At 46.0% G+C, this 25520-nt stretch overlaps 1 protein-coding gene across 1 annotated transcript in view; it reads left to right on the top strand.

Moving 5' to 3' along the window:
- The first annotated feature begins 272 nt into the window (after positions 1–272).
- Positions 273–25520, top strand: part of MYO1D (myosin ID) — a 141203-nt gene continuing 115955 nt past the window's right edge. The window contains exons 1-14 of the mRNA XM_009883722.1: positions 273–280; positions 562–770; positions 1602–1695; positions 2737–2902; positions 4483–4536; positions 5489–5584; positions 6697–6813; positions 8195–8398; positions 9932–10077; positions 10166–10280; positions 11645–11815; positions 16594–16664; positions 18386–18460; positions 19998–20130. Coding sequence (XP_009882024.1) covers positions 273–280; positions 562–770; positions 1602–1695; positions 2737–2902; positions 4483–4536; positions 5489–5584; positions 6697–6813; positions 8195–8398; positions 9932–10077; positions 10166–10280; positions 11645–11815; positions 16594–16664; positions 18386–18460; positions 19998–20130 — 1659 coding nt within the window. The remainder of the gene's footprint in view (positions 281–561; positions 771–1601; positions 1696–2736; positions 2903–4482; positions 4537–5488; positions 5585–6696; positions 6814–8194; positions 8399–9931; positions 10078–10165; positions 10281–11644; positions 11816–16593; positions 16665–18385; positions 18461–19997; positions 20131–25520) is intronic.

Here is a 25520-nt window from a genome sequence, read left to right as displayed (position 1 = left end):
GGACAGCAGTAGAATGTGAGAAAAGAATTTGCCTTTAAATCCCCTTTATGAAGCAGATTGTATGAACTCATCATAAACTCCTCTTGTCGTCAGTTGTAGAAGCAGTAAATGATATTAACTTAAATCTTGCTAAAGAATTTCTTAGAAGCATTTGTTTCTGGCTGCAGAAATCCCTGAATATGCAGAAAGACAGCTCCATTGTGTCGTCAAAGCAAAAGTTTGCCTTACGCAGAAATACGATCGGTGTGGGTACCTCGGTAACCTGGTCGGTCATGCGTCTGTAGGTGAAATGGCAGTAGAAATTTCCTTCATAGGCGGTAAGATTCAAAGCTAGCCCTAGTTCTTAGGCCTTGTAACATCAGGTCTCTACATGGTATGGTAACATGCCATCCAGGCCACACTGGCCCGATAATGTCCGTAGTCAGCGTTTTATTATAATGTTTCAGTACGACGACGGGGTGAAGGATTCATCTGATGAAATGGGCAACTTGCTTAGAAGACATATTGTAGATCTCTATGTTTGTCTAATTCCCATTCTCCCTCTTGTCTCATCCTGTATAGGTTTGAAAAAGGACGGATTTATACGTTTATCGGGGAGGTGGTTGTTTCCATGAATCCTTACAAGAACTTGAACATCTACGGGCGTGACATGATTGAGCAGTACAAAGGAAGGGAATTGTACGAGAGGCCGCCTCACCTTTTTGCGATCGCTGATGCTGCTTACAAAGCGATGAAGAGGCGATCAAAAGACACCTGTATTGTAATATCAGGTAAGCTGAAAGAGCTTTTCATCATGATGAACACTTGATCTTTGTGAAATTCTAGGCAGAGAAAGAAGAATGATTTAGCTAATGACAGCATTGTATAAAAGAAAACATCATTAATAATTGCTTATTTGCATTTGAATCCGTGTGTGGAGACCTTAGCATTTATTTCTTATTTAATTCAAGAGCTGGTGTCAGTCATTAGCTTAATCGGTGCATGCAAGGTGATAACTTGAAGAAGAGTCCCCTGCTTGCTCTGCCTGTGTGAATGGAGATCAGTGAGAGCAGCGTTCCTCTCTCCCTTTAGAGAACTGCTGATTTTTGTCCTGCAGATGACTGATGTTCTCTGTTCCGATGGCCGGACTGATTGCTTGTGGTGGCTCTAACAGTGGGAGCAGTGCTTGTACCATGAACGGTTGCTATCTGGATCCTGGCACTTCGTTTCCTTGATGTTCCCGTGCTTTAGCAGCTCTGAAAAGCGAGAGACCCGAGCTGCTGTGCGGAACAGTAGCCTCTTGTACTGCAGTTCCCGGCACTGCTGCTAGCCGAGCCTCTGCGCGCCAGTCTTTCTCCTCTAACAATATTCCTTTTGATCCTCTGTGTGCCAGGCCTTTTACCGACCTGTGAAACCTTACATCATAACTGTTTCTAAGTCAGCGCAGCAGCAACAACCGGGCAGGGTTATGGCTACGTTTAGAAAATATTCAAAGGGCACACAAGTAAGATTGCTTTAAAAAAACAAGAATAAAAGCCCCAAACAGTGTCGGTGTAGAATTAAGATATACTGTTCAGTGCTTTTTTTGATCTGTTGTGTCATCTTTGTATTTATGCCCTCAGGTGAAAGTGGGGCTGGGAAGACTGAGGCCAGTAAATATATCATGCATTACATAGCAGCCATTACCAACCCCGGTCAGAGAGCAGAGGTGGAAAGGTAAGGGCTTTGCAGAAAAATAAGTGAAATTGTTTTGTTTATGGATCTCTCTCTCTGGACGGTGTAGCACCATAGGATCATAGAATGGTTTGGGCTGGAAGGGACCCTTAAAGACCATCCAGTCCCACCCCCTGCCCTGGGCAGGGACACCTCCCCCCAGCCCAGGTTGCTCCAGGCCCCGTCCAACCTGGCCTTGAACACCTCCAGGGATGGGGCAGCCACAGCTTCTCGGGGCAACCTGCCCCAGGGGCCACCACCCCCACAGGAGAGAATTTCTTCCTCATCTCTCATCTAAATCTCCCCTCTGTCAGTCTAAAACCCTTGTTAACCGTGTTATTAGGTGGTTTCTTATACTAATTGCATGCTGATTTTACAGCATTTACCTAACTTCTTCAGATACTACTTTTACTCTGGGAATTTTGCAATATTGATTGCTAAAATCATGTAGAAAAGTTTATTTTGAAAGTTGAAGTCTTTATTTTGAAAGTTCAAACTTTCAAAATAAAGACAGTATCTAGAAATCATGTTTCCTGTTGCAAATTTCCAGAAATTTGTGTGCACTAGAATAGCACGTTGAGTGCCAGGAGCATGTTCCCCAATGTTTCAGGCTTGCACGCTCCTGAGTTGGAAAATGTGCCCGTCAGCCTTAGAGTGAAAGGTTTTGAGCAAAGAACGTGACTTTCTGCTGAGACAGACTTAGTATCTACCCCAACAAAAATTTAAAAAATTATTTGAAAAGAGTTCAAGGAATTGATTTCAAGACTTACATATGTGAAGGAACTGAGTTTTTGATGCTATTTTCAGTGGCGGGATCTGGTCTTTGGTTCCCGTTTACTCAGCTCGAAGGAACATGACCGAAAGCTCCCAGCTGATTTCCCGTGGGATTCCTAATGTCATACACATCTGCCCAAATAGGTCATCGAAGAGCATCTCTGCTGTTACTAAATTCTTCTCTAGAAATGCCTGCGAAAAAAATATCCATGGTTTGAGTATACAAGTGTGGACTTACCCTGTTCTCTTTTCCATTTATCTGTACTACAGAGTAAAGAACATACTGCTGAAATCCAACTGTGTGCTAGAGGCCTTTGGCAATGCCAAAACAAACCGTAATGACAATTCCAGCAGGTTTGGAAAATATATGGATATCAACTTTGATTTTAAAGGAGACCCAATAGGTGGGCATATCAATAATTACTTACTAGAGAAGGTAAGCCACGCTCGCTTTTAGAGTTCGAGGCTTTTGTGTGGTTACTTTTGTAGTATGTGCTTTGGCAATAGAAAATTTTCCTTTCAAATGTGGTATGTCATGATGTTACGTACGAGGGCACAGAATCTCAGTTAAATCTAGGGCTTTATTTTGCTCCAAGAATTACTGTAAGTAACTGAAATGCTGCTGAAGCACCGGCAGTGCCCTGTGACTTTACCACCGCTGCTTCCAGCGCTCACCCTGTAAGGCCCTAGGGTTACTCAGAAGCTTGTGAGCATATAGGTGTATGAATTTTGTATCCAGAATAAAAGCTGAGGTTAAATTAACTCTGTAAAACTCCTTCTTTATAAGTTCCCGCACTGAGATCCCACTGCTGAATAAAAGGAGAAGATATCTAGGTCTGTAAGTAGCAACGGTATGCTTGGGAAGTGTAACTCTGGAGTAATGCCACAGCCTTGTGTGATTTTTCAGTAGCTTGTTTTTATGTATTCCAAGTGATCCTAAGTGTAATTTTTTTTCATGTCATTAAGTGGTGGCTGAAAACATTGGAATATGTAAAACTCTGTAGAGAAAGTGGGCGTGATCTATTAACAGTTCTCATTATGTGTGAGACACACGTCTGGCTTTAATTTATATGTTTGACCACATCTGCTAACATGCTTTTTTGTTTGTGTTTTTTACTTTTCCCATTATTTCCCTGAAGTCTATTCTCAGAATAAACACTTTATTTTAAAAAACAAACCAACAAACCCAAACATTTAACATGTGATACTTTCATGTAAAAAAGGGGTTGGGGCTGCAGCTGCAGTGACTTAAATCCCGATCCTTTTGCTTCATATTCTTGACTTCTACCAAGTTACATTTGTTTCCATTTTGAATGCAGTTGAGGTTCTGCTCCAAAGGCAGTTAACAGACAGTGACTCTGCACTGCAGCAGGAACACATGCTTTCTCACTCCTTGTAGTTCAAACTTGTAGCGTAAAATCAGGACACGTCGCTTATTGACTGAATTTCTGCTGCATTTAACATTCCGGGGTTTTTTTGCGCTCTTTAACACTGATTTGGAATGAGCGCTCTGAAGCTGGAGCTGTCGCTTGCTCCCTAAAACGCTGCCCTGGTGTTAGAGCAGAGCGTTCGCTCATCCCGTGGCTGGTGCTGTTGGTCAGCCTGTCCTGTAAGAAGTGCTTACCAGAGCATAAGGCCCTCGCTATGGCCCCCAGAGCGTTTGTTTGTAGTCACGGAGTCCTGTTTTTCATTTCCAGCGATTAAATAACTCTTAAACTAAAATGATGCTTTATTTGACTCTTCCGTGAAAGCGATTCTGCAGTTGCCACATGGGATTCCTGGTTGGAAGTAGGACATTGCAGCTGTTCCGCAAGCTGGTCTTTTTGATGATAGACTTCAAACCCCATGGTCGTGCCAAGCTAATCGTGTTCATAACAGACGTATTGTAAGATAAAATTAGTGTGGAGGTGTCCTAGCGGTGGTGAGCCGATGCCTCGGTGTCTAAGGGGAGGTGCTGGGGAAGCAGACCAGCCGCATCCAGAAATACCTATCTCCGTATTTTGTTTCCCCCCCCAGTCTCGTGTGATTGTGCAACAGCCGGGAGAACGAAGCTTTCATTCTTTTTACCAGGTTTGTATTCATTTGCTGAAACAAATGACTTCTCTCAAGTTTCCCAGACATGATAGGCAAAATATTTAAAGCTTTCACCCTCTCGTGTGTTTTGCAAAGGGTCCCCTTGTCGTTGCGTCTTGGGTGATCTCAGGTTCTTTAGTTCTTTGAAGAGGCCTGGGCTGGGGAAGGAGCATGGGAAGGTTTACTTTTTTCTATCCTCCAGTCCCATATTAACACATTTGTAAACTTAAAAGGAGGCTAACTAAACAAATATGGTAGAATATTGGACTTTGACTCACTGTTTTATTTGTAATAAGTCTAATCCCTCTATTTTCTCTTGAGGCCTTTAGGCCATATGGAAGTAATTTTATGACACCAAGTTGACTTTCTTTTTTTTGTTTGGTGGGGGATGTTCTTTTTAATGTCTTCCATATTGTACGGTGGTTCCCTTGTGTCTCCTTTGGGGGAAATGGTCGGTCTATTAGTATAACCTTTATTCTCAGGTTTGCCGCCAGGGAAATGTAGGTTTGTTTATTTTTTTCCCACTTACTCAGTACTCCATGATGGCATGTTAGCACCTCTCTCACAAATGTGTCATTTCCACCCTGGAAAGCCTCTGTGTGTAGCAGAGAGGGTAAATGTGCTTGCCAAGACACATCTGTGGCATGTCACCGATGTAAACGTGGCTGGTCTGTGAAGAGGTTCAGGCTTGTTTTCTAAACAGTTGTGTCGCTCAAAATGACAGTCACTTTGGCAACCTCGCACTGGTGGTCAGAGCCCTCCAGCGATGCAGACCGTGAATTTTGCACATGTTGCGCTTGTGACTTCAGATCCTGTAGCTGATTCTTTTGTAGCAGTAATTTAATGGGTTTATGATTTTGCTTGTCAAGCAGATGAATAAGAAACAGAAAAAGAAATTATTTGGGTTTTTTATTTTCATTCGCCGTTTCTTAAAATATTCTTTGTGCAGCTCCTTCAGGGGGGATCTGACCAGATGTTACGTTCTCTACATCTTCAGAAGGATGCGTCTGTGTACCACTATATCTGTCCTGGAGCACAGATAAAGGTGAGGGCGCTGTCAGTGAGCTTTAGAGGTAACTTGTCTTAAAATTGTAAATGCTTCTTGACATACCTAAAGTACTGCTGAGTCAGCAGAAGCTGAGACCGATATTTACAGGATGAATATGGAAAGGTGACACCAATGAGCTATTTTTAATAGAGTTTCTGGCCCTAGAAGACAAACGTATGTGTACTTGTGCTTACTACACTTGTGTCTGCTTGTAAAAACCAATTGAATGTAGTAGGGGAGACGTCACCTTTGTTAATAAATGCAAGCACAGATATTTGACTCGTTACCAGTGACAGACCTTTCATGCTTCACAATGGGTAACTTAAGCTGCTTTCTGAACCAAAAAGCCATAAGGGCTCATATTTTTATTTTTTTTTTTTTACAGTAGGAGCATTTAAGTTACTGAAGCATTCATTCTTCATATATGACTAATCTTCAAAGGGGCCTCTGAGCAGGAAAGAAGGGAACAAACCCATAAAGTTTTTAGGATAGCACGATCCTGAACACTTCAAATACAGCTGGCATTGTCCCTAGTGTTGTCCCTCTGAAGCAAGGTCCACACAAAAGGCTACCCGATTTCCTAATTGCTTTCTTGAGATGCTCTTTGGCAAACAAACTCACAGACCTTCTCAGATGCCTTTATCAGTTTCTCTAGAAATCTGCAGTGAAAACAAACCCAGATGACTTGGGGGGGGGCAGGGGCTCATCTTGAGAAAGATGGTGACCAGAAATGTTCTGCTGGCTGTGCAGCTGCTTCTCACGGGTCTGGGACTCTGCTACTTGTAACTGGTGTTCTGATTTTATTTTTTTTTATCAATCGCTTCTACTCTTTCACAATAAATTCCACTGGGAAAGTACTGAACTATTTAATCATGCCGTGATGGATTTCTGTATCTCATTGCTGCTGGTATACATGTGTGTCCCACGTGGGGTTCAGCACACAAGCACACGGTATGGCAGTGGAGTAAGTTGAGAAATCTCATGCCAGTGTCTTGCATCTGAAAAATAGCGAAGTACGTCTCTATTTCCCATGGGCTTGCAAAGGCTTTGCTTTCTCGCAGTTGACTTCCATTAAGCCCCTCATGTCCCAAACATCTCTTTCCCCTCAGTGTTCCATCAATGATGGGGCGGAGTTCAAAGCCGTGGCTGACGCTATGAAAGTGATAGGCTTCAAGCAAGAGGAGATTCAGACGGTCTACAAAATTGTGGCAGCCATTCTTCACTTGGTAAGCTCTCTGCCCGCGGGTATGAGCAGGCTGTTCCTCGGGAGGGGTCAAACGCTATACTTGTACTGCCAGCAGCTCTAATTTTCTTGCTGCGGAAGCAGTTGGAAGATCTGTTGGCTGGAAAAGTGTACAACTTCCAGTGGTGAGTGAAATTCCTTGATGAAATAGGACACTGCAGTAACGATGGAAGATCACATTTATTCTTGTGTAGTCCAGATCCCAAAACAGACATATCCTGAAGTACTGGAACCTGTTAAATGTTCAGAAAAGTGGAGGGATTGTTTGGATTTGGCAGTGAGGGGGAGAGAGCTCTCGCCTCACTATCCATCTGTCCCCTTTTACCCTCACACTCACCGTCACCACTGCGATTGTGCTGGAGGGATGGTACTTCACGTCATGGCAGAGTCTCCAGCACAGCCGGATACAGGAGACCTCTTAATGCTCTGTATTCTGGTGCGAAGGAAATCCTCTCCCGAGACCCAGAGAGTCTCCTCCCCTGTGCGGTGTCCTTGTACCTCAGATCTTCTGTTTCCTTGAGAAAAGGGGCCCTGCAGGTGGGCGGGAGGAGAGTGGCAAAGAAAACGATAGCTTTTTTCCAATTTTTTTTCTCCTCTTTGGAGTAGTTGTTCCCCAGCGCTGGGGAAGGGAGCGCAGGCGGAGTCAGGCCATGCCGACAGGGTGTGAGACCACTCCTGCAGTGGCAGTGCTGCCTAATCCTGGCGCTGCAGGGATTCAGTAACAAAGCTGTCGTGGTAGTGCGCTGTCAGTCCAGTCCTATCAGCTGTGCTGGCTTGGCAGCTTCCCCAGAATATTCCCATTACCTTTGTGGGCAACAGCGTTACAGTAAGAACTGCAGCCCAGTGCGTCTGTGGCAAGCTGCAGTGAAGACAAAATGCTACAGCCAGCGTTTGTATACTCAGTGTAATTTCCCATCACTAGACTCTGACTCTTGGAACAATGTTTGATTAAACCTATGGAAGTGTTTGTAATTTTTTTTTTTTTTAGGAATGCTTTGCTTTGAGTCAGACATTGCTGCTTCCACTGATGATGGAGCTTTGTGGGTACATGGATATGCAGGGCCCACTCTTCTAATAGAATCACAGAATCATCTGGGTTGGAAGGGACCTTTGAGATCATCGAGTCCGACCATCAACCCAACACTGCCCAAACCACCACTAAACCATGTCCCTCTGCCCCTCTGTTAAATCCCTCCAGGGATGGCGACTCCACCACTGCCCTGGGCAGCCTGTGCCAACGCTTGACACGTGTTAGGAGATTTGCTGACTTGAACAGCAGGTGCAATATGGATGAACTTGGGGTGTACTGATTCATATTAATAAAAGACAGATTGAGAAATCTCCTTTCTTGCTACTTCTTGCAGGGGAACTTGAAGTTTTCTGTGGATGGTGATACACCTGTAATAGAAAATGGCAAGGTTGTGTCGATCATCGCAGACCTGCTGTCAACAAAATCTGACATGGTGGAGAAGGCTCTTCTGTTTCGAACGGTAGCTACGGGTCGGGATGTCATTGACAAACAACATACCGAACAAGAAGCCACCTACGGCAGAGATGCCTTTGCAAAAGTGAGTTTATGTTTCCTTTCTCTGCATCCAGTTTTGTACGTGACAGTAACTCAGACACATTTCTTTTGCTTTTTTCTTTTGCTTTGGTTGAGTTGTACTTGGTGCAGCAAAGGATGGTGATGCCCGAGGAGGGCATTCAATATTGAATTGTCTTCGTAATTGCACAGTTTTCAGTGCTCAGGGCCCAGCAGGGTTCCTGGGCAGATCAATAAGTACAGCGCTCGCTGAGACAGAGGAAGTCTGTACTTCATGCGGGTTTATTTCTGAATGTATGCGCCTGTGTTCTCTAGGGGGGTTGCAGAGCAGCACCATCCCTGCCCTTCACAGCATCCCAGACTGGTGAGGGCTGGAAGGGCCCTCTGGAGCTCCCCCATCCCCCCCCCCGCCAGAGCAGGGGCACCTCCAGCAGTGGCACAGGACGGCGTCCAGGCGGGTTTGGGATGGCTCCAGAGGGGGAGACTCCCCCACCTCTCTGGGCAGCCTGTGCCACTGCTCTGCCGCCCTCACAGCAGAGAAGGCCCTCCTCAGCTTCAGATGGAACTGCCCATGGTCACCTTTGTGCCCGTTCCCTCTTGTCCTGTCACGGGGCCCCGCTGGACACAGACTGTTCCCATCCCCCCGGCACCCTCCCTTTGGGGATTGAGAAGCGTTGAGGAGATCCCCCTCAGGCTTCTCTTCTCCAGACTGAACAGCCCCACGTCCCTCAGCCTTTCACACAGCATACACCATCACCAGCCGTGCTTGCGGCACACGCAGGCAGGGAGGGAGCTGCGAGCCTGGCTTGCTGGCACCCGCCAAAGGAATACATTGTACAGGGCTGAATATTTACATTTCTTGACTTCATTTAGCAGTTAAATTCAAAGACTAGAGGGTGGAACGGTAACATCTAGAACGCAGGTTGGAAACTCGAAGTGCTATCCTTTTTTGGCAAGGTGGATACTGATGACTGAAGGAATGACAATTGTCCTTCCTTTGCTAAAAAATCAAATGACAAGAGAACAGATGAAGTTATGAAGCTCCTTGACTATTAACTCGGCTTTTTTTCCTAAGATTATATGTTTGCACAGCTTCACAGTAAGTACATTTTGAACATGCAGCAGGTACCTATGCCTACAGAACATTTTCTTCTTGAAAGGTGAACAGGAATATTTTACTGCCATTGTGCTCAGTTGTTGGGTTTCTGTAACTGAACTCTCACTTGCTCTTCAATATTGTTAAATTATTCTCAGGTATGGACGTTATTAGGCAGCTGAAAAGCAGACTGGAATCAAATTATGGGAAGCACTGTACCCAGTGACCTCACAAGGATTTAGACTTCACGTAAATGAGTTTTGGAATAAAGGGAAAAAAAAATATTTTCATAGAATATTTTTTTCTTGTCAGTAGCTGTTCACTTTTAGCAGAATGTTATCTGTAGCTTTTGTGTAGCTGGGGCAGGATCTTGAATTAAGCTTTGTAGCACCACGTGTTGTGTTTACCAGAAAGAACTGAGGCAGATGCAGGCAAAGTTCCTCAGTATTTGTTTCCTGGCAGGCTATATACGAGCGCCTCTTTTGTTGGATTGTGACACACATCAATGATGTGATTGAAGTGAAGAACTATGACACTACAATACATGGGAAAAACACAGTCATTGGCGTCCTGGATATCTACGGCTTTGAAATATTTGACAATAACAGGTGAGCCATGTTGTTACAGCGCAGTCCTGTGCCCTCTCCCTTCCCATGTGAGAAAGCTCATCACCTTTTTTACCTTCTGTTTTTGCAGTTTTGAGCAATTTTGCATTAATTACTGCAATGAAAAGCTACAGCAGCTCTTTATTCAGCTGGTTCTAAAGCAGGAGCAGGAAGAGTACCAGCGAGAGGGAATTCCCTGGAAGCATGTGAGTGATTTGGCAGGGGAGGGAGAGGTCGGTCTGAGGTCAGTGTACCAGCATAAGTCCCAGATCTAAAGTATGTACGCTCCTATCAAAGCCGACAGGACACCTGTGTCCATGCCAGCTGTACTGTCAGACGCGCTATCTGGAACTCAGGCTGTGGAAGAAGCTAACCACTTATCTCACAACACTTCTTTGTTTGCCATGCTGTGGGAAAATAAGCAACTCCAGGTCTGAGTTAAAACATATTGTGGCATTGCTGTGATGCCACACATATCACTCTGTCTTTCTGTTGTGAGTGCTTATGTATTTTGTCGAGTTGTACATATTCAAGTGTAAAAATCTTTTGTTCTCCTGTTCAAATTCCTTTCATAATGCCAAGGACAAGATGCCCAATTTTCACTGTAGTGATTGTGCACAGTTGAATTTTAAAAGAAAATCTAAAATGTATTCTGTAGCAGTTGATTTTTAGGAGAGTTCTTGAGATTAATGTGAGGTGTATGAAAGATCAGCTTCTCTGCTGTTCAGTAGTAGGAGAGTAGCCCACTTAATTTTGAGTTGGTAATCAGCATATTGAAAGCTGATTGCCTCTCCTGGTAATGATGGGTCCCGTTCTCTCTGCCAGACACATGGTAATGTTCATCAGTGGCCAGCACTGGTACTTCTCTCTTTCACTAGCCCAAGTCACAAATATAGAATCATAGAACGGTTTAGGTTGGAAGGGACCTTGAAGACCATCCAGTGCCACCCCCTGCCCTGGGCAGGGACACCTCCCCCCAGCCCAGGTTGCTCCAAGCCCTGTCCAACCTGGCCTTGAACACCTCCAGGGATGGGGCAGCCACAGCTTCTCGGGGCAACCTGCCCCAGGGGATCACCACCCGCACAGGAAACAATTTCTTCCCCAGATCTCATCTCAATCTCTACTCTTTCAGTTTAAAACCGTTTCCCCTTGTCCTGTGGCTCCCCTCCCTGATCCAGAGTCCCTCCCCAGCTCTCCTGGAGCCCCTTTAGGCACTGGAAGGGGCTCTGAGGTCTCCCCTTTTTGGCCTTCTCTTCTCCAGGCTGAACCCCCCCACCTCTCCCAGCCTGTCCTCCCAGCAGAGGGGCTCCAGCCCTCCCAGCATCTCTGGGGCCTCCGCTGGCCCCGCTCCAACAGCTCCGTCTCCTTCTGCTGGTGGGACCCCCCGAGCTGGAGGCAGCACTGCAGGGGGGTCTCCCCAGAGCAGAGCGCAGCAGAGGGGCACAATCCCCCCTCGCCCTGCTGGCCACGCTGCTGGGGACGCAGCCCGGGGTATGGTTGGCCTTCGGGGCTGCGATCGCACATTGCTGGCTCACGTTGAGCTTCTCAACCCATTCTTTGTGTTTTACAGATTGATTACTTTAACAATCAGGTCATCATCGACCTGGTAGAGCAGCAGCACAAAGGGATTATTGCCATTCTGGACGATGCCTGCATGAATGTTGGAAAAGTTACAGACGAGATGTTCCTGGAGGCTCTCAATAACAAGCTCGGGAAGCACGCTCATTTCTCCAGCAGAAAGGTAGCGTACTCCTCTATCCTCAAAACTCGCTTCCTTTCCTGTGTCATACCTTTTCGATTTTTTTTAGAGGTAGCGGAATAAGGAGAAAGACTTGCTGGGGTTGTAATCGTTACCCTCGAGTGTGAAATGAAATGCCTGTGAGCAGCAGCAGCTCCTAACTACAGAACAGGCTGTCTGGTCTGGGTTTGGGTCGCGCCTTGGGCGGCCCCGTATCCGGCAGAGGGAGCTCAAGGATGTCCAATGTGAGATTTTATTCCAGGCATAAAAGAAGCGTGAGCTCGTGCCTTGACATATCATGATGTCATCTGGAACCAATCGATGCGCAGTTTCAACCCACGTGACGTTCTTCCCAGGCTGCTCTAATACATAGTGACAGTGAAATTATTCACACTTCTGCATTATTACAGCACTGTGATATTTTTTTTTCTCATCGTCATTGGCTACAAAACATGTTCATCTCACATTGTACCTATGATCAGCCAGGCCCCTCCACTTGCTTTGTTTTTGGTACAATGTGCGAATTAAAAGGCTTTATTTATTCCTCATTTGGCAGCGTTTTGAAAACACGGTCACCAGCCTGATTAATTTGAGAATCTTTCACACTGAGTAATCAAACAAGGGCCTTTAATTTATTGACGTCTCTCTACTGAGAAACATTGTTTGAAATCCATCCTTCAGAACGCTCGTTCCCCCCTTCCCCCTCCCACCCCAGTACAATATTTTATGTAGGTCAGAAATACAAAATTAGCATGGTTGTGTAAGATATGTGCTAAAGGCTGCCTCCAGGGAGGCTGAATATAAACAATAGATCTGGATGTGGCTTGTTTGGGTAGGATGAAAATAAAATAACCGCTTTTTCCTCCCAGATGTGCCTTTCCTTAAGTGCCCTTTAGCTGCAGCACACCTGTCATCTCATCTGCCACACGTCCTGGCTGGGGCAGGGCGAACGGGAATCTTGCTTTCTGCGATAACCTAGATTTGATGTGCTTAAGCAGCAGAGGCATAGCGTGTTCTGGGTAAACTCACCTGAAAACAAGGATTTGCATGAAGCCTGGTCTGGGTTTCTACGTTTTAATGCAAATTGCTTCCTTTAATAGTATTAATGATTGTGAATCGTGAAGCCTGGGGGGATGGAGTCTTAAATCCTCTGCAGTGGGGTGGTGTGGGAAGCGGTCCAGCTTCTGGGGCTGTCTGGTCAGTAGATGTAAGCTGATAGAGAAAGGAGTTCGGTTTCTGTTGTGCCCTTGGTGCTGTGTCTGCTGAGGTGGCGTGGTTCCATCACAGAGCGAGCGGGTAGTGCTTTGGTATGGTGGGGAAGAGGACTGAATTTCATAAAGTATATGGGAGGCTATAAAATGAAAATTAAAAAAATAATAATCTGTTTGAGTCCTTACCGTCAGGAGTCCCTTCACAGCATAGGAAACATTAAAGGAAAATATTGCCAGTTGCGGCGTTCCTCAGTAGGGGGTGGCATTGTCAGAAAACTGCTTGCATAGACCAGAAGGGAAACAAGGAATACTGCTATAAATAATGTTTATGGAGGGTATGATGTATCTTCCTGGCTTGCTAATTTCTAGTTTAAATCAATATAGCCTTGAAAAAATTGACCCATAAAACTCTCGGCATTATAATTATATTTTTTTTTTTTGCCCCCTCTTGCATCTTTGCAGATGTCCTTTTCCAATATCTGAGATATCTTCCTCAGTCCCGTCTAGAACTGCTGTCGGAACCCTGAGCTTCCTACGTCAGCCTCTTTGAGCTTGAATTAAAACAAAGGACTTGATGTCCTTTCATAATTTGCTTTTGTAGACTGCAGTAGTTCTGTCCAGATACTTTAAAGTGTAGATCAAAGCTGTTTGTAAAGAGTTAAAGTACGTGTGCTGATACCTTATGGGAACAGCTCCCATCTTTCAGCGGCGTTAATGCTCCACTGCTCCCCTGTAGAGCGTGTTGCACACTGGCTCCATGTGGATAAGCTCTAAGGGGCTGCTCTGCCCTAAATAGTAGCGTCCTAGTTTATGCACTGCCTGTCTGATCTGCTGCTGTCTGCTTGGTTGTCCTGGTGAAAGCCAAACAAGCCAGGAAAAAATACCAGCAAAAACTTCCGCTATGAGTATTTGTGGCAAAATGTTATGTTCCTAGAGCTTGGGTTGTCCTTCTCTGGATCGTCTCATGCTAATCTAGACCTGTACACATGCTGACTGTTCTGATAGTACTTCTCAACATCACAGGTTCATTTTTGCAGCCTCTTTAAGTTCTGATTTTTTCAATTGATCTTACACTTTGAAAGGATCGACTGCAGTGATAGACAGTTTATGAATTCCTGAATCTTCAAATTGTGGAAAGCGTCAATCTCAACGAACTGATTGTGAAGGGAAGAACAGGAGAAGGTCCATTCCAGTCCACCTGAGGTAGCATCTTCCAAGACACTAGGCAACAGGGAAGGTCTAAGTGACAGAAGAATACGGGACAAATGTGCCATGATAATTTGGTATGCTTCCAGTCTCCAGTGATCTGCAGTCCAGGAACCTCCTGAATCAGGGCTGGTGTCCTTAATCGGTTTTGGTTTGCTTTTTTTTTTTTTAATTGACAAAGAATCCCACAGCTTACACACTAGCAGGAAGAGCTCCTTCCTTCTCGTTTTCCTCCCCTCTCCCTTTCCCTATTTAGGTGACATCTGTTGTCTCCTCGTTCTTCAACAGCAAAACACAGTTCACTGTGTCTTCCAACACATCATCCCCGTGTCGTTTGCCATCGTCTCCTGGCATTTCTTTCCTGACCTGAAGAGGCTTAGTTCATTTGTCCCTCCCTCCTGTAGCAGTCCAGTCAGTACTACTGATCCTTTTTGCCCTGCATCGAGCCTCTTCCAGTTCTCCAGCATCCTGTTTGAGATGGAGGGTAGTTAAGGTGCTTGTTGGGTTGGAAATGGACAGTTTGGGGCCCATCATTCGCTATGAACATTGGCTTTGTGTGTATCACTGTATTTATGTTGAATTTCATTTACTGTTCTTTGCCATTCCTTTTGCCTCTCATGTCTTCCTGCAGTTCTTCACAGCCAGCCGTTGTCTTTGCTTCCCTGAATAATTAAGTACCATCAACAAACCCGATCACCTTCCTGTTATCCTCAGATCACAGCTCGTTTAAGAGGACATGAACAGTGTAGAGCTCAGCGCAGGCCCCTGCAGGCCGCCCGCTTCCCGTCTTTCCAGCAGTTATCCGTGTGAGGACCCTTTCTCTGATCTTTCACAGCAGCTTAAATTCTTTAAGTTGTTAGTGAGGAACCTTGTGAAAAGGCTCATCGAAATCCAAGCAGACTGTCAACTATATCGATACACTTGCTGTTCTTTTTTAATAATTTCAACTGATTTGCCCAGTAGGCAAAAGGTTCACAGAGAAAAACCTGCCTTAAAAACCCTAACATGGTGGTAAACCGCTTTCTAGTCTCTCCAGGGCTGGATGAGTTTTAAGCCAGAAGCTTGTGCAGGCAACAGCGTCCCATCTGGTAGCAACAGTTGCTTCATTTCATTGTGTTTCTGCTTGTCATATACCTCTTGTATTGTCGTGGTGGTTTGAGATGTATGCTTTGGGTGGTTGAAAAAAGGCATTACATCCTCCATAGCTCCTTGCTGGTGAACACAGCTGTAAAAAGAAAAATTACTTTGTTTTGCTGGTATGGCCTCATTTCTTCATTTGCTCCGTGTTCCTTCTACACCTTGGTCATCCGTCAGCTGGGCAGACCCTGGCGTGCTTCCTGCTCCTGCTGTGCTGGCGTCTTACACCTTTGTAACCTTCTTCGTATCTTGTTACTCAAACTTTTTGGTTTCTTCCTCGTGATTTTTTTCGAAATATTTTATTTTTTTTCCATCTGCCAGTTTGAGCCAATCTATTTTCTACCCTTGGACACAGGTGAAGTTTTTTTGGAGGCTCTCTTCCTGCTTCTATGAATCTCTCCTGCCCTGCAGTTTAACCGTGCTGATTTCCTCTTTTATTTTCCCAAGACTTTTGGTGGATAGTAGATATTTGCTCATAGCCCTCGGTGTTCTTAAATGATGCCCATGCTTCCTGCAAAGGCTTCATTCATCTACGTGCCCCTTTTGGCTTTAAGAAAAATTCTCGGTTTTATGTTGTTCTCCTTTTTTAATTAAGCTGAACCTGGTTGGCTTCTGCTGTTCCTGAAGGGATGAGTGTATTATGGCCACTGCTGCTGAGTGGCGGCCGTGTGGGCGCTCGGCATCTTCGTTGCAGGGAAGGAATGTAATGGGAATCTGAGTTGAGAGCAGAGGGCTGGAGCTGTGACTGCCCTGTGCGTATCTGCCGGGGGGGAGCACTGTTTGAGGGGTCTTAGACAATCTGGGGTGATTTGGGACAGAGCAAGCGCTGCTATTGGAACTGTCATATTTTGATTTCATCATTTCTTTGCTGAGGAGTGATACTGCAATTGAAAAAAATATAAAGAAGGCTTTAAAAAAGTCATAAATTAACTCCTAGGTGCAATGTTTCTCTACGTGCACAAATGTTCTTTTTGCTTAATGGTGTTTTGGAGATAGTATCAATTTTTTAATAAAACTGTTGGCTCGTGCAACTTGATTTTGTACAAATATATGGTTTTACAATGCATCCATGAAAAAATATTAGAAAGCAGTGTTATAGCTGGAGTTCACATCTACACATGCATATATAAAGTGGAATAACTATAGTTTCCATTTCTACTTCCAGTTCATATTGCTCTTCCATGCGAATCCATGGGCGATGTTTTAATGTATGTGAATTTATTTTAGCTTTGTGCAACTGACAAAACGCTGGAGTTTGACCGAGACTTCCGAATCAAGCACTACGCCGGAGACGTGATGTAAGTTTCTTCCAGAAAGTTGCCCCTTCTATATTTGTCTTTTAGCCACCTTTGAAGTGGTACAATATTCTGATTTAATGCTGCTCCTGGTATGTACCAGAATAGCTGTCATAGGGAATTACAGAGTGCAGCAGTTGCTTATCAATTAAATCTCATGCTGGTTACTTGCTACACAGAGTATGATTTTGTACTTGGAACTGAAACAAAAGGAGAATGTGGGGAGGGGGGCGAGGGAGGAGCAGTGCTTCAGGAAAAATAAAAGGAGAGAAAAAAAGGCAGCACTGTTTATGCAGGAAAGCTATACTGAGCTAATAAAATCTGGTTTAGACATCTGCTTAGTGTGATTATGTAACTCTCTGGCTTTAAATTCTCAAATCGGTTTGAGCAGACTCGGAATCCGGGGTAGTGTTAAAGGGAAATGGGTATCAGTGCAAGGAGCCTTCCCCGCTCGGGTTGAAAAGTTTCTGGTACCTGAAGCCTACGAAAATGGCTACAGTGTGCGAGAGTCGTAGGAAGGAGGGCGAAGTAGGAGTGAAAGATGCCCCAATGGTAGAAACTGTTCACTGGGAAAGCTGTTGGCTGCAATGTCACCGCAGTGACTGAATGGTTCAGGATTGGTTTAACTCCCCATGCCAGCAGAACCTAAAGGGAGGTAACGAGGAAATAATTTAGGATTTCTTTTACCTTGGGATTAAATTTACCTTTAATTTATAAGGGTGTGATCATACTGGAGCCCATTCAGCACAGCTCGAGTTTGTTCTGGAGCCTTTGCTGAGCGATCTCTGATAGACACCCCTGATTTCACAGCCTTTTGCCGAGGAGGAGAAAATACAAGGTGCCATATTAGTGGTGCAAATTTTGTAAAAGAAAACTGAGGTGTGGAAATATTTGCAGATAATATTTGAGCCTGAACTGTGTTACGTGGAGCAGTAAGATCTGGGGGTGCTGCGTGCAGGGATTTGAATGTTGGGGGGCTCCGGATGCCATTGCCTGCAGTTTAGGCACAGGCTTCCCGGGGCGGGGGGGGGAACAAAAGCTCAGGGAGCAGCTGAGTGGGAGTCACTGAATGGGGAGATTTTGGACCTTTTCTTTGAGGAGAGTGATGTGTGTCTTGAGTCTTGGAGAACAGATGAAACTCTGAAACGATACTCTTTCCAGGTGGTATTTCTGTGGGAATAGAGGAAGGAAAGAGTCCAAAATGTGTGTGTGTGTGTTGATTCCAAGAGAGGTTATAGGCTGCTCTTGATTTTTTTTTTTTTTTTCTCCCACTGGAGAATGTTCCTTGGCACCAAGAGAGGGAGAGACTAGACGCATTGAAAAAGAAAACGTAATTTCTGTGGGATTTAACACAAACACATGCCCTGAATTTGGAGGCAGAAGTCATGAATGTAACTCTGGAATTTGGGCCATCTACGACTTGCTGGAGTCTTGCTGGGTGTCTGGGCCGTCATGCGCTTTGCCTCCATCGTTCAAATAGCTTTCTAGAACCAATGCGTGCAGTTCCTGCGCTGGAGGTGGAAAGCTGGGCAGAAGGATTTAAGTCTCGCGCAGCACTCATGCGGCAAATTAGTGATAGGTTGGGAAACAGAGCTGGATTCCTGATTAGCATCTGCTGTGCCTGTAGAAGTGCAAGGATGCTGATTCCATACTGATACCACCAGCTATCCTAAGAGAAGGACTTCGCTGCTTTGAAATTAACTCTGTTTTTCTTTTCTTTTCAGTTACTCAGTCACTGGATTTATTGACAAAAACAAGGACACTTTATTTCAAGACTTCAAGCGCCTCATGTACAACAGGTAGGAATAAAAATATTAATGAGGTAAATTTAAGTCTGATTTGTCAGAATCCTGTTTTCTAGAAGAGATTAACGTTCTCGCTGGTGCTATCTTTACTGTGTGCGCAGTGCACGTGAATAAACACATTGCTTTGGGATTTGATCTTTGTATGTCTATCACGACCTGAAGGTCGTCAGTTTGATTTCTCAGGGTAAAGTCCTTATTCTGTGTATGTTGGTTTTGTTCTGGTATAACTTTTAATTTATCTGCATTTAAAGTGTTTGTGTGAACCCAACTCATCGAGCAATCGAGAGAGCTGTGCAGAGATTACCTGTGCTGCTGGGTTTGCCATTAACCGGGTTTTTGGACCAGTTCCAAATGTGCTATTGCTGATGTCTCTTCAGGCAGAGCTGGAGATGCTGAGCAGCGTTTGGCCAACAAATCATTGGCCCCTGCTGGAAGTCCGTGTTTTGAAAGGAAGTTTAGGAGTGAGGGGAAAAATGGGCAAATAGATTTGAGTCCTTTTTGTATGTGCAGTAACGTGAACAATTTAAACTGTGCGGTCACGTGTCATAAATACTAATTAGGCAAGTACAACTTGCCTTTTATGAGCAAATTTGAAATCCTGTCAAAACCTGTGTGTATATATAAGTGCTCGAGAAAGCTGTTTTCCTTGACGGCTGGCACTAAACATTCTCTAATTCTTCTGTAAGTGTGGCCTATCTCGGCCTTTCAGAGACTTTGCTCAGAGGTGGAAGTCAGCAAAAAATAGCCTGGAGCTGCTCAGACTACTCTGTTTACCTGGTTTAACGGCTAGTGCAACTATTAACTTAGTTTACAGTCCTGTTATGTTTACTCAGCCTTGCCCTTCGTGCTTTCAAGGCTTCACGCTAGCCAAAACCCTGCAAAATATTTGCTGTAAGGAGGTTTTATTAAATTTAGCCTCTGTTTTCCCTTAAGTCTCTGGTAAAGACTGTTCACAAAGACCACTTACGGCATATTAAAGCACGTGATAGATTGGCTATTAGATTGCCGTAACTGCTTTCAGCTTCTGACTATTCCAGAGCTCTCGCCATCCATCACGGCCTTTTTACCTCACCTTCAACCCTTCAAGAAAATGTAGGCTAAAATGTATAAATTATTTTATATATCAACAAGGGTGCAGAAATACAGCTTGAGATCAAATAGCAAGTCTGAAGGGAGAATGTTGTGGGTTATGCTCTTAATCTTTTCTGGTTTGATTAAACTCTTTATGTTTGTGTCAGTAAGGCAGACTCTGCTTTTGATAGATCACTTCTGCGGGATTTTTACTATCCCATTACTGCATATCTTTATCTGAAAAGGAGAATGCACTTGTCATTTTTCCAGAATATTCAGTTGTAAGCTTGAACTGTATATGGCTGAAAAGCAAGAGATGTTTTGCCCAGGAATGTCATATTGGTTTGCCTGATATGTTTTGAGCTGAAAACACCAGTAGATCTGGACAGAAGCGAGCTGTTGAGTTTTGAATTGAGTGGAAGTGCTGTGAGACTGTGCAATTAAAGAGACTGTCTTTTAGCTCTAACCCTGTGTTGAAGATGATGTGGCCTGAAGGTAAACTGAGCATCACTGAGGTAACCAAGCGACCTCTGACAGCTGCTACTCTTTTTAAGAACTCCATGATTGCACTAGTGGACAACCTGGCATCAAAGGTAAGTATTTCTTTTTCAAAATCGACTCCACAGCATCCCAGACTGGTGAGGGCTGGAAGGTCCCTCTGGAGCTCCCCCATCCCACCCCCCGCCAGAGCAGGGGCACCTCCAGCAGTGGCACAGGACGGCGTCCAGGCGGGTTTGGGATGGCTCCAGAGGGGGAGACTCCCCCACCTCTCTGGGCAGCCTGTGCCACTGCTCTGCCGCCCTCACAGCAGAGAAGGCCCTCCTCAAGCGGCGATGGGACGGGATTGAGAAGCGTTGAGGAGATCCCCCTCAGTCTTCTCTTCTCCAGACTGAACAGCCCCACGTCCCTCAGCCTTTCCTCAGCAGAGAGATGCTCCAGTCCCCTCCTCACCTCCGTAGCCCTTTGCTGGACCCTCTCCAGCAGTTCCCTGTCCTTCTTGACCCGGGGAGCCCCGAACTGGACACAGCGCTCCAGATGGGGCCTCCCCAGGGCAGAGCAGAGGGGGAGGATGACCTCCCTCCACCTGCTGGCCACACTCTGCTTGATGCCCCCCAGGATGCTGTTGGCCTTCTTGGCCACCAAGGGCACATTGCTGCCTCATGGGCATCCTGTTGGCCACCAGCACTCCCAGGTCCCTCTCCACAGAGCTGCTCTCCAGCAGGTCAGCCCCCAGCCTGTACTGGTGCGTGGGGTTATTCCTCCCCAGGGGCAGGACCCTACACTTGATTCCAACTTCTGATTAGTAGGGTGTAGCTTCTCTGTGGAGAGGCTGTCACCTTCCTGTCACTGCAGTCAGTTGGAAAGCCGCACTGATCAGTGGCAGATGAGCTCTGTTTATGACAATGAGCAGCTGTGAAGGTCTCGTAGGAGAGTTAGCTGCCATCCCCGCCTAGAGAAGGTGGATTATTTTTTTCCCTCTGTGACCAGTGTATCTTTCACTTGTAGGGAGGCCAGCCTCTCTTAGGTAATAGTTATTATATCAAATAAGTAATCATCTTTGCCGAAAGAGTTTTGGTAGAGGGCCCAGAGGATGTAGTTTCATGGTGGAGAGAGTCTCTCTTTCTGGCTTTCAATGCTAAGAGAGTTCTGTGACAATACAGGCAGACCTGTGTGATTTCCTTCTTTCCTCTTTGCCATGTCAGAGGGTGAGAAGTGAAACCTTTTATTTTCCTAAATAATTAAGTTTTGTAGTAGAAAGCATTGCTTTAGCAAGCACCGCTTTGTGTGCAGAAAGGTGAGTAAGGGAATGCCCTGGGAACAGGGCTGTTGGAACGCGGTGCAGCTGAGCGACGGGATGAGGAAATAGCGTGATCTCTCCTGCGAGCAGAGATCACTAAGAAATATTTGGGTGTTGCTGATGCCACGTGACCTTGCTGGACTCCTGGCACTTTGGTAGTGTTGGGGAAGGGGTATGACGTCCGTGAGAGATGAACAGTGAGCCCAGAGTGGTGATATATGTTAAATAACTGAACAATAAAGGGTGATGTGTTGTGACTGTCTTCTCGGAAGTTCTGGTAGCAAAGGAAATGTTGGCAGTGCAAGATCTGGAGGGAGAAGGTGCACGTGGATGTGCTAAGTCTTGTAGAACAATGATGCTTGTTCTAATCAGAAGACCCTGTGAAGAGCAGAGCACTGTTTGAATTTTTGCCTGGAGTGGCAGCCACGTGAGTAACAAGGTCTTTGTGGGTGTTGTATTGGTCAGAGCACTGTCGCAGGGAGAGAGTGCTATCCCCATGGGGAATATTACAAGAAATAGCACATTGCTTCCTGTTTTCCAAAGTTAGGAGAAGAAAACACACTTGCTTTATGGTTTCGGGTTGTAGTTGTGGAGTGGTTTTAATCTGCAGCAGAAAATCTGCAGGAGGGTATGGAAGCCTGGCCAATGCCGTCTGGAGGTGCTGGCTGGGCTTCCGAATCGAGGAACGAAGTCCCATGGCTCTCCCCAGTACTGTGTAAGAGGATGGCCTTGTTAGCCCAGCCAGAGGCCAGGTCTTGCTTTGGGCAGGGACCATTAGCAGAAGTCGAGAGAGGTCCTACCCCGCTGTCTGTGCAGCCAGGAGCTTTCCTGGGTGGCAAATCATGAGCTGTTGGGGCTGGAGAAGGCGGCTGTGACCCTGATGGAAGGGAGATGGGGACAGATGTTAGTCTGACTTTGCAAGGAGCCAAGATTTACCCGATCTGTCGGTGTGTTGTTGGCTAGCCCTAGCCTAAATTTGGGTATAAAGATGTCAAGAACCCCAAAAGGCTTCTCTGTGTGTTGTGAAAATGAGCAGTTGGGGAAGGAAAAAGGTTCTGATTGCTGCTGCTTGTTGTTAATGCAGTTCTGTGTCGGACAGAGCAGTCACGTTATCTCTCGCCTAGCCAAACTGGTAACCCGGGGTACCGCAGCGCGGTGTCTCAAGCCATACAGACAGAAACTGCTGGAGGTGTCGTGGAGGGCTGAGATCAAGGGGCGATAGCGGGGAGCTGTTGGTGGGGAGGCTTGACAAGCATTCGTGGAAAAACTTCATTTGCTTGTTTATTGGGAAAATTATTCTCAGCCGCCTGGTATTTGTAAAAATAGAATAGTCAAGAGAATTCCATGCACGGCGGTGGTTTGAACAATCCCTGCAACTCACTGTGGGAGATGAAGAGTTTAAATTGCATGTTATCCATCTTGAGTGAGCAGGTACCAAAATTCATCATGGAAGGCTGGCTGATGTGAAATGAGTAAGTTTTGTTCCGTTTATCATCAGTACGTCTATGACAAATGTCAGCCTTTGCCAAGGATGGGCCATAACCGGGAACTGTTTCCAAGTTAGAGTTAAGCTCGTGAATTCAGTAGGAGGTTCCTGTGTGTGTCTCAGTCCTTTCCCATTCTGTACCTTCCCTGACCTTTCACTGAGAAACTTGTATTTATGTCGGGTTTTTCGCGATTTTTCTGTTAAAGAGCAATGGAGAAACTGAAGCATTGTATTTCCCAGAGAGTTATGGAGCCTGTCGAAGGGAAGGCTCTCCGTAAACAGGGGTGTTTGTCAGGACGTAACGAGGGCTCTTGCCAGGCAGGAAGGAGCCGAGGGCTGTCTTGGTTGTGCAGTGGTTTACGGCCAACCTTTGGCACGACGGAGGGCTGGAACGGAGGGGGTGAAAGTCGCACTTTGGAGTCTGCTGGTTAAAAGTTCCCGTGGCCAATGCTCCTGGCAGAACACTGTTTGTAGCTACTTAAGTTTGCAAACGAAGTTATGTAGGTGAGCTTCAGCTGTTTTTAGTGGAGAGCCAGGCTGATATACACCTTAAAACTCCGCAGATTTGGCGAGACCCATTCTGAAGTCAAGCATATGTTGCTTTAAAGGGTCTAAATGTTGGTGTGTCCTAGAAAGGAGAGGGTGCTTAGATCAGGGTCCTGAACACAGTGACGGGGTACTTCAAGCGGTAAAACAGAGTGTAAAGAGATAATGCTTCTGTTTGGCCAGCGTGCCCTGAGGATCTCTTTGAGGTGACTTTTTGGACAGTTCACAGCATCCCAGACTGGTGAGGGCTGGAAGGGCCCTCTGGAGCTCCCCCATCCCACCCCCCGCCAGAGCAGGGGCACCTCCAGCAGTGGCACAGGACGGCGTCCAGGCGGGTTTGGGATGGCTCCAGAGGGGGAGACTCCCCCACCTCTCTGGGCAGCCTGTGCCACTGCTCTGCCGCCCTCACAGCAGAGAAGGCCCTCCTCAGCTTCAGATGGAACTGCCCATGGTCACCTTTGTGCCCGTTCCCTCTTGTCCTGTCACGGGGCACCACTGGACACAGACTGTTCCCATCCCCCCGGCACCCTCCCTTTGGGGATTGAGAAGCGTTGAGGAGATCCCCCTCAGTCTTCTCTTCTCCAGACTGAACAGCCCCACGTCCCTCAGCCTTTCCTCAGCAGAGAGATGCTCCAGTCCCCTCCTCACCTCCGTAGCCCTTTGCTGGACCCTCTCCAGCAGTTCCCTGCGTTAATAATATGTGCATGTTATTAGCAAGCTAATAACTCTGGGCACTCAAGCTGTGCTTTGCTAGATCCTGGTTATGCACAAATAAAGGGGATGCTCTGCCTCTGAGTCATTGCCAGTTCGGATACTTGTCTCGGCTCTCTCACGCCTGCTGGGGGCTGGAGAGCGGGTGACCAGTTGCTGTTCCTGGACTGGTAAAACCACTGTCTCTTTTGGGGACACCTCTCGTTGCAGTTACAGTACTGTAATTCTTCCCTTGGGTCGTGTCACTCATTTTTCCCCTCCTCGACTTGGGACTGGAGCTGCATTTCTGGGGATCACCAATGACAAAGTCGATGTGTGACTGTGGTTTGGACCCTGCAGGACTTTTTTTTTTTTTTTTTTCTGGCTGAAGCTTGTGGCAACAGCTGATGAAAACAGCTCTCTGAAAAGGGTGTTGCACAAGCGGTGTTAGCTACTGTGGTCTACAGATGTCAGAGAAATAAGGTTCCACAGGGAGAGGTAATATCAGTTCATGTTTTTCTCAGCTGTTTCTCAAAACCCCAGCTGAAGATAGGCCTGAATTTTGCTGCAGTTTGAGCTGGTTTATTAACGTTACTGGAGTGTGCCCAGTATGTAAGCGTGCTCAGCTTTTCTTATTGTCCCAGTTTGAGTGACGCAGGACTGGTTTCTCTTCCAACGCTAGGGAAAACTGTGCTTTTAGAAGACTCCAGTGTCTGAATTTGTGAACATATTTCCTTTCCAGCCAGCTGTGGTGTGCGGGTTTCAAGGTCTCAGTGTTTTCGAGCTCGCCGGGTGCGGGGATGAGGAGGAGCGAGACCCGGGCACTCGACCCAAGCTGCCAACAGGGTTAGTTCATACCATCAACGGCACATTCAGTATAAATCAGACAGTTCGCTGAGGAGTTCTCTCTCCCCCGTGACGGCTGCCATCCTGAGCACTCCTCGCCCCGGTGCCGCAGCCCTGAGCCCGTCCCTTCCTCCCGAAGCCGCAGCGCTCGCAGGGTCCCACATGGGCTGTCACTGCTGGGGGTGCACAGCTTCTACGGACAGAATGGGCTGAGGGTGATCCGGGTGTATTTTATATTGGTGTTGGGTTCAATATTGGTTCTTCAGTATGATTAATGTTAATTATTTAGTCTTATACTATTAAATCTCTTTATATTTCAACCCTCAGGTGTCCTTTTCCCCTGATTCCCCTTCCCGAGTGGGGAGGGGTCATCGGGTGAGAGAATAATTGTCTGAATGACAATAAATTGTTGTGGGTTTCTCAAACTGTAGCACTCATCCTGACCTCCCCTTCCACCGGGGCTGCTCTTGCTTGTTTAGTGTTTCTCTGTAAACCGCTTTAAACCATATTTACGTGCTCTATTTCTACAGTCCTCAAACAGAGTGGCAGTCCAAGAGCTCTTCTTCATATGTACTCATTTGGCCTTCCCAAAAGGAAGGGTTTTTGGCAATATCAAC

The sequence above is a fragment of the Charadrius vociferus genome, unplaced genomic scaffold, assembly GCF_000708025.1.
Source record: "Charadrius vociferus isolate BGI_N301 unplaced genomic scaffold, ASM70802v2 scaffold1284, whole genome shotgun sequence".
NCBI classification, from domain to species: domain Eukaryota; kingdom Metazoa; phylum Chordata; class Aves; order Charadriiformes; family Charadriidae; genus Charadrius; species Charadrius vociferus.
The sequence above is the reverse complement of the archived record's forward strand: the minus strand, read 5'-3'. Positions and strand labels throughout refer to the sequence as shown.